The sequence below is a fragment of the Cervus elaphus genome, chromosome 28 (genome assembly GCF_910594005.1).
Source record: "Cervus elaphus chromosome 28, mCerEla1.1, whole genome shotgun sequence".
In the NCBI taxonomy this organism is placed as follows: domain Eukaryota; kingdom Metazoa; phylum Chordata; class Mammalia; order Artiodactyla; family Cervidae; genus Cervus; species Cervus elaphus.
The window spans coordinates 62,120,045-62,134,002 of record NC_057842.1 but is presented as its reverse complement, the minus strand read 5'-3'; the positions used below and the strand labels follow the sequence as shown (position 1 = coordinate 62,134,002).

Genomic DNA, 13,958 nt, shown 5'->3' with positions numbered 1-13,958 from the left:
GATGCTTGAAGAAGTGGTAGCCAGATGTGAGAGGTCAGTAGGTGAGAGGTCAGGTGAATAAGGTGGATGAGGCAAAACTTCATAGCCCATCTTGTTCAACTTTTGAAGCACTGGTTGTGTGACATGCAGTCTGGTGTTGTGAAGAAGAATTGGGCCCATGCTGACCCATGCCAGCTGCAGACGTTGCAGTTTTCAGCGCATCTCACTGACTTTGCTGAATATACTTCTCAGATATAATGGTTTCACTGGGATTCAGAAAGCTATAGTGGATCAGCCCCATAGCAGACCACCAAACAGTGACCATGACCTATTTTTGGTGCAAGTTTGGCTTTGGGAAGTGCTTTGGAGCATCTTCTCAGTTCAGCCACTGAGCTGGTCATTGCCGGTTGTGGTACACAATCCACTTTTCGTCACACGTCACAATCCTATTGAGAAATAGTTCATTGTTGTTGCATGGAATAAGAGAAGATGACACTTCAAAAAATTTTTTTGATTTGTGGTCAGCTCTTGATACTCTCACTTAGCATGCTTTTTTGACTTTCCAACGTGCTTTAAATGTTGAATGGCCATACAGTGGCTGATGAGTTCTTCGGCAACTTCTCGTGTGGTTTTAAGTGGATCATCTTCGATGATTGCTCTCAGTCGGCTGTTGTCAAGCTCTGATGGCCAGCCACTGCACTCCTCATCTTCCAGGCTCTCATCTTTCTTGCAAAACTTTGTGACCCACCACCGCACTGTCTGTTCCTCAGCAGTTCCTGGGCAAATACACTGTTGGGACTGCAAGTTGTCTCCACTGCTTTAAACCCATTTTGAACTCAAATAAGAAAATCACTCAAATTTGCTTTTTGTCTAATATCATTTCCATCGTCTAAAATAATTATAAAATAAACAGCAAGTGATAAGTCATTAGCAAAAAAAGAATAAATCAAGAAATACACATTAAAATGATGTGTAACATAACCACATTTATTAAGAATGTATTCCAATATCAAATGGCAAATTTCAACAATGTAAAAACCACAGTTACTTTTGCACCAACCTAATATCTTATTCCCTTCAAGTCCCAATATAAAATTTAAGAATTAAGAACACATGTCATTTGCTCTTTGCTAGAAGCATTTAGCTCATGCAGTTAGCTACAATGTTTACTAAGAGAAGAATGAAGAGTTTTAATTACAGTTATTAAAAAAATAAAGATGATCTATTTTCAAACATTTGTCAATTTATCATTTGAAAAATTTAAAAACTTCTTTCAAAATTGACTGCAAACATACTTTATTTCAGACAGTAATAATGTATAAACTTCATTGTAATGCTTTTTTACTTCATTATAAAATTTTCTATTTTCTCCTACTGTTCAAAAAAAATATGCTTTTATAAATAAGTTAAGCTGAAAAGTAGTTATCTTTTCGCATGGTTCAGGATATATGAGGTTATAAATTCTTTAGATTTATATATTTTACTAAATATATGAAGTTCAAATTTAATTTATAGATTATGAGTAGTACATTTGCTTTAACTTAGTGCAAAATCATTAAACTCTTTAATTAAATAATGATTTTAAAAGGTATGGCAGGCTTTTTCTTTTATTATGTAAATGATGTTTTTTGCATTTTTTCTTTGTTGAAAATGAATATATTAATATAATCTGTTCTCATTTCTCAAATAAAGTCTTCATTGCTTTTGAGGAACAAATCAATCTTTCAGAACTTAAACCTCAAGTGTTTTGACATTAGACAGTGAAATAAGGCAGAATTCAAAGACACTGTGTATTCTTTGTGATAATCTAGGATTTTTATTTGATTCCAGGTAACTTTGGACAACAGACATGATGGGATGTTTCCTCTTTGAATAAATAACAGTTTAATTACACCACTGAAATAAAATATAGTGTGGGCTTAATACATTGTAAATATTACAGAAGTACTACTTCACTATAGTAATTTAATGACTGAAGCTACATTGAATAACAATCTTACTAATACTTGTGTACAAAGTTTTATTACTAACAAAGATATTGCAGCGGTTGCAAGGATGTTACCAGCTCAACAAACATCTAACAATACAGTATTTCTCTAAGAGGAAAAGTAATCATGTTTGATTTACAGACAATAAAGAGCTATGTTTTCCACTTGAAACATAGGAAATAAGAATCCAGATCATCTGGCATCTTGATTCATATTATTACAAGAAAAGGTTTCCTTCCCTGGGGACGCCGATCACCCCCAGCAGGCCTAGTACACTAAGTTGATGAGAAGATAGTTTTCAAGATGCCACAACAGTGTAAAGAAACTCTCCTATCTGAAAATTACTGATTTGTAGGCCCCTGCTTAAACATCTGACTTTTTGAAAACCTATTTACATACATTCAGCCCAAATCAGTAGACAAAAGGTTTTGTCTATATTACAGTAGGCATTGTTACCGTTTCATCAGAAGGCCAGTGCAAGACAATTGTTAATAACCATTGCCCAGCATTTAGGAGATTTTAAAATATCATACAAATATACAGTTAGATTGTGAGAAATCTAATTTTGCACATGATATTGGTGGTCTCTTTTACAGACATAAGATGGCAGAAATTAATCAACAGGACAGTAACTAGAATGCTACCCATCAAGGCTCTAATTCTCGCCTGGAGGTTGGGCCTGTCCCCTGCAGGGTTTAGGCAGCCACAATTCCGTTCTACTTAATGCCACTTGGACTCAAAGTGACAGACAATCTTGGGGATCATCTTAAGTGTAGGCATATGCGTGTAGCTTCGTCCAGATCCATGTTTCTTTTACACTCATTTCCTATGTAATGGAAAAGTAGGGGTTCTTACAGACAGCCCTCTTTTTCTAAATGAAACTGTGAGTCCGGGATTGAAAGATTCATCATTACTCTGAAGAAACCAGGCAGGTTGGCAATCTGGCCCTTTCTGAAGACATATATGATGGTGAAATGCATGGTCAGGACTCATACGTCAGCCTCAGAGGAGAGAAGATAACTCTGAAGCTAGACCTTATAAAACATACTGAAATCTAAATTATATTTAAATCAATGGATCTCATTAAGAGACTAATTAATGAATGATACTAATGAATAATAATTCTAATAAGTATATTCCTTGGGGAGAACATTTGAGTCACTTGGGTTAGGAAATGATATTAAAAGTGTCAGAGTGAATCAAACTCATTTAAATGTTTTAAAATGAAGGTGGCATAACACATACAGGATGATATTTCACAGATATTTCTTAGAATATCAATAAGCACCAAGTTTAGTGCTGTCAGCCCCATTGTCCCTTAATTGATTATATATGATTAAGATCTTGTAAGCACAACACACTATAAAATCTACTTTGCATACACACAAATACAGTTTCAAAAATGAATCCTGAAATTTTTCTACCAATAACAACAATTTCATCTTCACCAGGTCTTCGTAGCTGTGAAAAGAGCATTGGCATTGCCCGGTGAGCTCAGAGATATGTGGATTCATCTTCAGGGTAATTTGGGACTAAAGAGTGGCAAATTCTTCAATGGAAACTAGAAACCCTGGTGAGTTTTTTCATAAATAATCTTTTGTCCTTCTAAAGAGATCTTATTAATCCTCTAGCACCCTGAGCTCTCATCTGCATATGACAGAGAGGTAAAGTGAAGGAACCAGCAGGCAAGCTGTACAGACGATTAAAAGCATCTCAGCTTTTACAGTCCGCAAGCCATATTCAGCCTTATACTGCAAGCAACAACATTGCCCCATCAGGCTGCTTGGGTACCACACAGCGAGCAATCACCAGATCGGCTAGCCCTCCACTTTACATCAGGCTATGCAGGCCTATGCAGGCTATGCAAAAGCTACGTTTTATCCATTTAGGGAAAAGGTGGTCTGCATGCAAAATTTGTCAGAGTCGAATGGCTTCTTAAGCACTATCAATGTTTACTGTGAAAGGGCCTAATTCAGAGCACCCATGGCACCACTGAGGATGAAACTGGAGCGTAAGAAGAAAGCAAGCCACGTTCATCTTTATGCCTTAGCACCTCTGGCTGACCAGGAGCAGAGGAGAGCCGCTTCCTCAGCCCAAACCTATACAGGCAAAGCCAGGTGCCGGGTTGGCACCAAGGGCATCTGCTTGAAGCACAGAGGCGACCACATGACGTCCAGGCCTCCAGCGCAAGGGTGTCAGCTCCTCACTGCCCTGTCCTGTCTCCCTCGCTGTCTGATGGGCCTTCTTACCCCATGAGCCAGACCTGGTAGTCTCATTCCGGTGAGCAAGGTATAGAGCTACTTACACTGGGATCTCGCTGCCTACACACACAACTAAACTGTGTCACTACTGGGCTTTCTTCTTTCTTTTAGAACCACTTCCCTTATAATGACTTACATCTCCACGGACTTGATCAACATCAGGTGATCAGAGACAAAAACACTTTCATTTCCTGCTGTGAACACCATACAGACAGTGACTTGAGTGTTCATGATCAATGATTCCTTGCTGAACACTGGTCTTATGAAACATCTAAGGGTCAGTTTAGTAACACTGGATCCAGTTTCAAAGGGGTAGGGTTCTGAAGGTTGATGGCCAGTGTTTTTTATCAACAAGATTTCCGGAAGAACTCGATTTTAGAAACTGAATTCGTGTGCGAGAGCGCAGCCAGGGGAACAGCGTACGCGTGGTCACAGGTTATCACTTTAAGACATTTTACCAGAACGGTTACAGGGTAGAGTCACACACACACACACATTTATAGTCACACATACAGTAGAATTTTACTGATCCAGACAATACTTCTTTTCAATTAAGAAAAAATGAAGACTGTTGTTTGGCCACCCAGGCATGAAATCTACTTAAACCTGGAATATAAGGGTGCAGTACTGTTCAAGTAAACAGCAACTGCACAGTGCTAACAACTTACATTAAGATCGACACATGCTGTCTTAAGAGGTCCAGTGAGCGCTAAAGACTAAAGAAAGTCGGTGACGGCAGCCAGAAGTCAATAAGTCATCTCTCTTTGGTTCTGCCTGTAATCCATCACCCGGCAGAACAGTTAAGAGTCCAGGAGATGATGCGAGTCCTCGTAGGAAAATGCAGGACTAAGAAAATTTTAAGTGTCAATGAGTTCTGCTCAAGACTTTGGACAGTCTTGAAAGTCTTCTTGTTGGATTAACAGAAAAATAAAACTTTATGGTTATTTCAATGTCAAATTTTAATAGAGATTTTTGAAAAAATATTAAGGTTTCTAAAGTTAGATCATGGGCAATAATGCTGTAAAAAGTGGTCTCATTGGTGTATATCCACTGCTTAGGTTCCATTGGTCTCATAGAAGCCCACCTCGCAGTTTTGCTGAACTAGACAAATATAAATAACACATAGTAAACACTGATACACATCTCACAGGACACACTTCATGTCACAGAATAGCTCTACTTTAGTCCTAAAACTGTTGTAAAAATGGAGATCTCTCAGATATCAGAAGTATCTCTGGTATTTCTGGACAAGTACATTTCACGTTATAATAAAAGTTGTGATTACAAAGGCATCACTCATTTAATGGCCTTTTTCTATGGGTACTTGGGCTTTCAACTGTGTAGCCGAAAGTGTCTCTCTTATTTCATTGAGACTCTGCATGGACCTTCCAGTCCCTGAAGCCACAGGCTCTCTTCCCTGTAAACCTCCAGAGAACTGAGTCTGAGGACCTACACTTTAGAAACGTTAGAGAACTGATAACTGATCATGGTGACAATCACCTTTCCACTGAGCGTGGTCAACTTAAAAAAATATAACCGATGAGAGGACAGACACTTCTGGGTTTTGAGCTTTAAAAAAAAGAGAGAGAAATTTTTTTTTTTCTGCGCAGCCAGGGAAGTGTCTGGCTCACAGAGCCTCGGCAGACGTGTCCGTGGACACAGACATGGTCACCTTGGCGATCTTGACTGTGCTCTTGATGCAGCTCTCCGCGGCCCTGTGGACGCTGGCTGCATTGTTGGCGTGTTTGTGCAGGCAGTCTGAGTCCCCCATGCTGTTATCAAGAGGCTGTGCGGTGCCTTCGCAGGAGGGGAACATGCTCCGGAAAGCATGTCTCAGGTCCTTGCTCCGCAGAGCGTAGATGATGGGGTTCACTGTGGAATTCAGCAGGCAGAGCATGCTGCAGAACGCAAACACCGTCTTAATGAGCTTGTTCATCTTCCCAAAGACATCGTATACCATGATGGCGAGCAGCGGGCCCCAGCAGATGATCAAAACCACCAGGATGAGGACCAGGGTCTTGGCCAGCCGAATGTCCATGCGGGCTTGGTCGGGCCGAGTCACCTGCACCTTGCCATCCTCCGACGTGTGGATGATGATGCTCTTCTGGGTACCACGCTGGATCATGCGGACGGCGTGGCTGTGCGCCTTCCAGAGGATGTACATGTAGGCATACACGATGAACAGCAACAGCACGCTGGTGACCCCGATCCAGAACATCAGGTAGGTCTCGTCGATGAGCGGGAAAATGTCTGAGCACACGGATTGCAGCTTCTTGCAGTTCCAGCCGAGCAGAGGCAGCACAGCGATCACAATCGCGATGGTCCACATCAGGCAAAACGCCACCACGGCCTTGGGCCGCGTGACGATCCTCTTGTAGGCCAGGGGCCTGTGGATCGATATGTACCTGTCGATGGCCGTGAGGAACAGGCTGCCCACCGAGGCCGTGAACGAGGCCGTGACCCCCCCCAGTTTGAACAGAAACACATTGGGGCTGTCTTTGCGGTGGAACACGTGGAAGTCCACGAAGCTGTAGACGAAGATGACGCTCCCCAGGAGGTCGGCCACCGCCAGGCTGCCGATGAAGTGGTAAGACGGCCGGCAGCGCAGGCTTCGCGAGTGGAGGATAACGCAGAGCACCAGCAGGTTCTCCAGGACCGTGAAGGTGCCCAGCGTGAGGGACAGCACAGCGATGGCCAGCTGCTGGCTGGGGTTCAGGATCATGAAGCACTCCATGTCCATGAAGTTCTCCCCGCACTGGATGTTCTCCTCATTCTCCTTGTAGGAGGACAGGGACTTGTTGTAAAACTCGGTGAGGTTCGCCTGGTCTGCGGGGACCAGCTGAGGGCTGCCCCCCGCAGTCATCTTTTCCGGGAAGGGACTCCCCCTGAAGGAAGTCAGAGGAAACTTCTGCGGGAAGTACCCTAATTTAGATGCCATGTCGCTTTTGATGTCTTCGTACTGAATGTCATTGGCACCCACGTACAGGAGGTCTGTGGTGATGGTTCGGAAGGTGGTATCTGCCAGGCCGTCGAGGATGGACTTCATCCCCTCCGTCTTCAGTCAGGCCACACGCACGATGACTGAGAAAGAGCCCCGCAGCCGGGGACCCTGATGGGAGGGAAAACAGATAAGCTGAACGGTGAGAGAACCGGGAGAATTAAAACAGACCAACCACAAAAAAATCCCCCCGAACGACTGCAAGCTTCCCAACAACGTACCCTCGTGTTATTTTATTCCTGTCTCTAAACATAGGTAAAATCTTTACCCAATCATGGAACTGGGAGAATTAAAACACACCATCAACTGATGTTGGGGAAGATTGAACTGGGAGAATTAAAACACACCATCAGCTGATGCTGGGGAAGATTGAGGGCAGGAGCAGAAGGGGGTGACAGAGGATGAGATGGCTGGATGTCATTACTGACTCAACAGACATTAGTTTGAGCACACTCCCTGGGAGACAGTGAAGGACAGGGAAGCCTGGTGCGCTGCAGTCCATGGGATCACAGAGTCGGACATGACTGAGCGGCCGCACAACCACCACCAACAAAAAATCCCTGCAAACGATTGTCAACATCCCAACTGTGTACCTTCATGTTATTTCATTCCTGTCTCAAACATAGGTAAAATCCTTGATCCAATTCAGTCAACAAAACGAGTCAGGTCGTTAGTTAAAGAAAAGCTGCCCAGAGAATCCCTTGGTGACCCATCAGTTAGGACCCCATGCTTTCACGGACAAGGGTGCCAGTTCGACCCCTGGTTGGGGAGCTGAGTTTCCACAAGATCACTGCTCCGTGAAAAAAATTAAATAAAAATAAAGCCATGCACTTGCTTAATGTACAGAAAAACATACAATAATAAAAATAAACACATAATTAAAATCTAAAAAGAAAAACAAGAAGAGCTGTCCAAAGTTGATGAGGTAGAGGGCAGACCCAACACACCCATTTCTCTCACTTTGTAAGCTCTCCAGACTTGGGTCACCATGTGAGTACGGTGTGGCCCCCAGGGCCCGGCTGTCAAGTGAAGGCAGCGTATCTGGGGTGTGGTTGCATTTCAGCTGTGTCAGGGCGTGTGTGCCACCTGGCCTCTACTTTCTCTCACACACACAGTGTTGTGATCCTGGTGTGGGGGAGCAACCACACGTCACACAAGCTCTGCTCTTGGAGACTTGACTGCCGCGTCATACAGGTAAGACCAAGCATATAAGACAATTGAAGAACAAGAGTGTGGGGTCAGGGATTGAGTTGGGTGGCCTACGTGTCGAGTGTAAAGGCAGAGACAGACACGGCTGCGAACCACAGGAAGAAGACCCAGGCGCTGGCTCTGACTCCATCGGGCAAGTTTCCTCACCCAGAGAAGACATTTGAACTGCACCTGAGGGGAATGCCTAGAATGTCTACACCAGCCAAGAAAACCGTGATGAAGGGCAAACTTGCGCTGAAGCTCACGACACTGTGCCTCCAGAGGGTGACCGCCACCAGGGGTGGGGTGACCCCAGCGCACCCTGGAGGATGGAGACAGGCTTGATCGTCCAAAGCTTCCTACGTGGGTGACGCTGGAAATAAGGATGGCTGAGAGGAAGGGTCAATTTTCAGGGCTCTTCAGTTCTCAGCTGGGCAGTTTGGTTCTGTTTCAAAACAAATGGTCAGAGGATTGGTTCTACCATTTATAAATATTTGTTTAAAATGTGGCTTTTAAGCTCTTTAGCTTATAAAAATTATTTGAGATAGTGAGGGCAGTCCACGATATACAGCAAGTGCACACAAATACTGTCTGATTTTGCCTATATGAGGTGCCTAGAAGAGTCAAATTCATAGAGCTAGAAAGTCCATTGGTAGATGCCACGGATCAGTGAGTGGGAAGCGGGCATGGGGAGCTGGTTTTAAATGGGGACAGAATTTCAGTTTAGGAAGGTGAAGAGTTTGGGAGATGATGGTGAGCGTTGCACAACAATGCGAATCTCCTCAGTGCCCTGAACTGCACAGTTAAGTATGGGTGAAGGAGTATGTCTTATATTATGTGACTTTTACCACAATAACAAAAATGTTAAAAAGAAAATACTGAGGGTGGTCCAAGATGGCAGTGTAGAAAGCTCTTGAACGCTCCTCCTACCACAGGGCCACCGAGTCTACAGCTACAAATGGAACAATTCCCTCTGAAAAAGACTTGAAAACCAGCTGACTGGCACTTCACAACAAACCGTAAAAGGGCCACATCAAGACAGGTGAGAGAGTTAAAGAATGACGTCGCACTCCTGAAACAAACATAATGTTCAATGCTAATGGCCTCAACACAAAGAAGAACTATTCGTAGCTCAGTTGGTAAAGAATCTGCCTGCAATGCAGGAGACCTGGGTTCAATTCCTGGGTCAGGGAGATCCTCTGGAGAAGGAAATGGCAACCCACTCCAGGATTCCTGCCTGGAGAACCCCATGGACAGAGGAGCCTGGCAGGCTACAGTCCACGGGGTTGTAAGAGTCAGACGTGACTGAAACCAACAACCAACATTAGAAACACAAAGTGATATCTGTAATCATTTTAAAAATCACGAAAGTCAATATTTTACTTACTAATTGTCTTCTTTTTGTTCCCAAATATATAATACAACATTGAGGAGGGGGAAAGATAGTCATTAGCTTGGATCCAATTAAAATGCTGAAGGAAATCCAAAAAGTTAGGGGGGGAGAAAATATGTATATAAATAAATAAATATATATATATATATATATATATATAATAGATGTGTGTGTAATTCACTTTGCTACACAGTAGAAACTAACATACCATTGTAAAGCAACTACATGCCAATAAAATGTAAAAATGTTTAAAATTAAATAATAAAATTGTTCCCCTATTGAAAAAAATTCTGAATCTTCTAGTAAAATACAGAGATCCCACCTGTATCTGAACTAATAATTCGTTTATTCATTCATCCAACAAATCATGGAGCACCCGCTACGTGCCAGGGACGGTATGAGGCCCTGGGAACAGAACAGCACCCAGGAAGAGCCCGTGACTGCATGAAGTTCAGCAGAGGAGACGGGCAGCTGGCCCTGCAAGTGTGAGGAAGCATGATGCTAGGGACGGTCAAGGCCACACATGATGCTGTGGGAGCGGCAATCCAGGGGTTGAAGGCGTCTTCCCCCAAAAGAGGGTGTCTACACCAAGAGTAAGTAGAATTAATGCGGGTGTAGACAGGACACGGAGGCACAGAAAACCATTTTAATGACCACTGTAAGTGTCCTGAAATGCTTCTCACTGTTTGTTGAGTAACTGGGAATAGGCACAATGTGCTAAATGTGGCCCAGCTCCCCACATCCTGCCAATTCTACGTCCAGGCCACCGTCACAGCTCACCAGAACCTGAGCACCATACTCACAGCTGGTTTTCCTGCCTTTCTCTGGACCGATCCCCTTTGGACCACTTCCCAAATAGCTGCTGTGGGGATCTTCACAAAATAGGTAGTTGATTATGCTACTCCCCTGTTTCAATCTCTTTGCCCTAAAGACCAAGTTCAAATTCATTCACAAGGTCTCCCTTTCAGGCTCATGCTCTCCAGACCATCCGACACGGCTCTTCTCTCTGCCTTCTGGGTAGGCCCAGCTGAGCGCCGTTCAGATCCGACTCTGACTCCCTGCGCCCAGAGTTCTGCAGCTTCTCTTCCCCCTGAGCAGGAAAGGTCTCCACCACCATCCCGATTACCCACAGGACAAAGTCTAGTAAAAGGCTTCTTTCCCAAGGTCATCAAACCCCTGCCTGTCTCTTCAACCCTCCTCTCATCACTCCTGGACTTGCCACTTGCACCAGACAATCCGGCTCCATGAACACAGCAAGTCCACTGCTTTTCAACTCGGTGCGTTAGTTTCCACCGCTTTTCATACTCCTCTGAGCAAACATCCGTTCCCTTCCTCCATCTGGTCAAGTCTTTTCCTGCAATTTGATGTCACCACCTCCTATAGCTCCATGATTAGAGGAAGTACCCACTCTGGGGCTCCTAGAATATTCAAATAGAGTTCTGTCACAGCATTTACTTAATAGTCTAACATTTCTCTGTGTTTGCACCTGTTTGGCCCCTCCAATAGACAGTAAGCTCACTGAGGGAAGGAATTTTATCTTAGTGTTTACCCACAGCATGTAGTGTAATGCCTACCGTATAGAAGGGGACCCTATATATGTTGGTTGATTGAATATACATATTTCAAAAGAGGAAAAGGTGAGGGACAGATTCTCCCAATCATGATGGGAATAAAGCATGTAGCTTGAATCAAGGTATCTTACCTAAATTGCTACCCAATCCATTTGTGCTAGAAAAATGTTCTATTTAGATGAGGTTGTTGATATTTTACAGCTTCCCAGTTAGCGCTAGTAGTAAAGAACTCGCCTGCCAACGCGGGAGACATAAGAGACTCAAGGTTCGATCCCTGGCTTGGGAAGATCCCCTGGAGGAGGGCACGGCAACCCATTCCAGTTTTCTCGCTTGCAGAATCCCGTGGACAGAGGAGCCTAAGGGGCTGCAGTTCGTAGGGTTACAAAGAGTTAGATCTGACTGAGGCGACTTACCATGACTTTGATATTTTAAATGAAAGCTGCCTGTGTAATGACTGTGTTAGCTGTTTCATTGTGTCTGACTCTTTGAGACCCCGTGAACTGTAGCCCACCAGGCTCCTCTGTCCGTGGGATTTTTCAGGCAAGAATACTAGAGTGGGTTGCCATTTCCTTCTCCAGGGGATCTTCCTGATGCAGGGATCTAACCCGGGTCCCTCGCATTGCAGGCAGATTCTTTACCCTCTGAGCCACAAGGGAAGCCCCATGTAATGATTACCTAGCCTAAATATACATGGGAAGCTTTGGCTAGACAGTAGTTGGCAAGAATATCAGCAATGTTTCATCAGATGGTGAACAAAGTCAGTATGACAGGTAAGTCAGGAGGGCTCCCTTCACCCCTTCCCGGTCCTGTGGCCCTTTGCATGACCCCAGTGTGACCTGTGCTGGCAGGATGGAGACACCACTGGACCAACGGCCCTGAATCCCCCGCGGTTAAACTCTGGCATTACGCAGGAACTTAGAGCGAGCTCCTTTTCTGAGCTGGCTCTGTACTCCCTCCCGCACCGGCAGAGGGGCTGGGAACGGCGTGACCAGAGGCAGGAGCCCGAGGGCGCGGACCGCACAGGGCGCCCCGTGGGCACCGAGAATCCGGTAAAGCCCGATCAAGGGCCCCCGGGAGGCAGGCTAGCTGTGGAGGCTACACAGGGTGCAGAAATAAAGACTGTAGTCCAACAGCCACAGTGGCTGCCCACCGCTTCCTGATTCCGCTCTTCAGGTCTCTCCGGAGCTCCCGTCTTAGCCTGGCCCCCGCTGCTCACTCCCAAGTGTCCTCAGGCTCCCGGTTCAGCCATCTGCCCATCATGTCCTTTCTCACAGCCCCAGATCTTCCAGAAAACGCCCTACATGCGCCCACCACTGGGCCACAACTTTTGAGTCAACTTTGCTCTTTGTGCAAATTTACATTTGCTGAACAACTCCACTCAAGTATGAAAGTGTTTATATAACAGGAGGGACAGAGAAGAATGCTATAATCTGTGAGAGCCGTTAATGGCCCTGGCACATCCTCAAATCTCGGTTTTGCTTCTCAACTCCCCTCCCCCCGTACTTAAAACACACAGCGCACTGGCCTAGGAGATGGCCCCTACCCCTTGAATCACCCTGCACACCTTCCTCCTTTCCTCCCACCCTTCCCTCTGTCTGAAATACTCATTTCCAAGGTCTCTGTTAGCTTATCTTTCTGAGACCTCCTTGACCTGCCCTTCCCTCCATGCAGAAGTAGTTCTCCCAATTTCCCCTTCTATTATAGACTGTACTACACCATCCTCTCATGAGTTTACATATTTATTTCCATAACTAGAATGTGCTTTCCAAACACAGGACTGGTGTCTTTTATTTTTTTATGTGACTCACCAGCTTGACAACATGATGGCAGGTGAAGGAGGGGGATGGGGAAGCTGGGCTCCCTTAGAAATCCTCCCACAAAACTAACATGGTGGCAGTTGAATTTTACTGATGCATGAAAGCCGTGATTTAAAATATATATATTTGCCTTTTCTTAAAATTAGAAGAGAGAAAGGTAATAAATTCAATGGACACTTGGCCTGAATACCAAAGCTTGAGCCCAGCATTTCTTGGGGCCAGTCCAAGACCTCCATCCGATAAGTCATCTTCTCTAAAGTAACTAATTCTCCCTTCACATTGCCTAATTAAAAACTAATTTCTTTGAAATTCTGATTATTTTTATGTACACATTCCACTCATATAATTCAAAATGTACAAAGGGATATACAGCAAAGAATCAGCCTAACCTCTCGCTTTCCAATGTTCCAATCAACCAGTTTTCTTCGTTAGAGACAAGATACTTCTTGGTACTCCTTCCAGAGGTATTCCAAGCATAGTCAAGCAAATACATATACATTTATTCCCTCCTTATTTTCCTTTTAACCAACACTACATACAGTGTTTTGCATGTTGATTTTAAAAGTGTACGTGAAGACAATTCCACAGCAGTACACAAAACCTCCCTCCTCATTTAGCAGCTGCCTTGAGCACCCGAGGAGAGTGAAAAGTTGGCTTAAAGCTCAACATTCAGCAAACTAAGATCATGGCATCTGGTCCCATCACTTCATGGCAAATAGATGGGAAACAGTGGAAACAGTGGCTGACTTTATTTTTCTGGGCT

General features: G+C 44.3%; 1 protein-coding gene across 5 annotated transcripts in view; it reads right to left on the bottom strand.

Annotated features, from left to right (window-relative positions):
* Nucleotides 1-1,772: 1,772 nt before the first annotated feature.
* Nucleotides 1,773-13,958, bottom strand: part of CNR1 (cannabinoid receptor 1) — a 29,596-nt gene continuing 17,410 nt past the window's right edge. For all 5 annotated transcript variants that reach the window (XM_043890423.1, XM_043890424.1, XM_043890421.1 and 2 more), the window contains exon 2: nt 1,773-7,337. In XM_043890423.1, the coding sequence (XP_043746358.1) occupies nt 5,856-7,274 (1,419 nt within the window). In that variant the 5' untranslated portion in view covers nt 7,275-7,337 and the 3' untranslated portion in view covers nt 1,773-5,855. The remainder of the gene's footprint in view (nt 7,338-13,958) is intronic.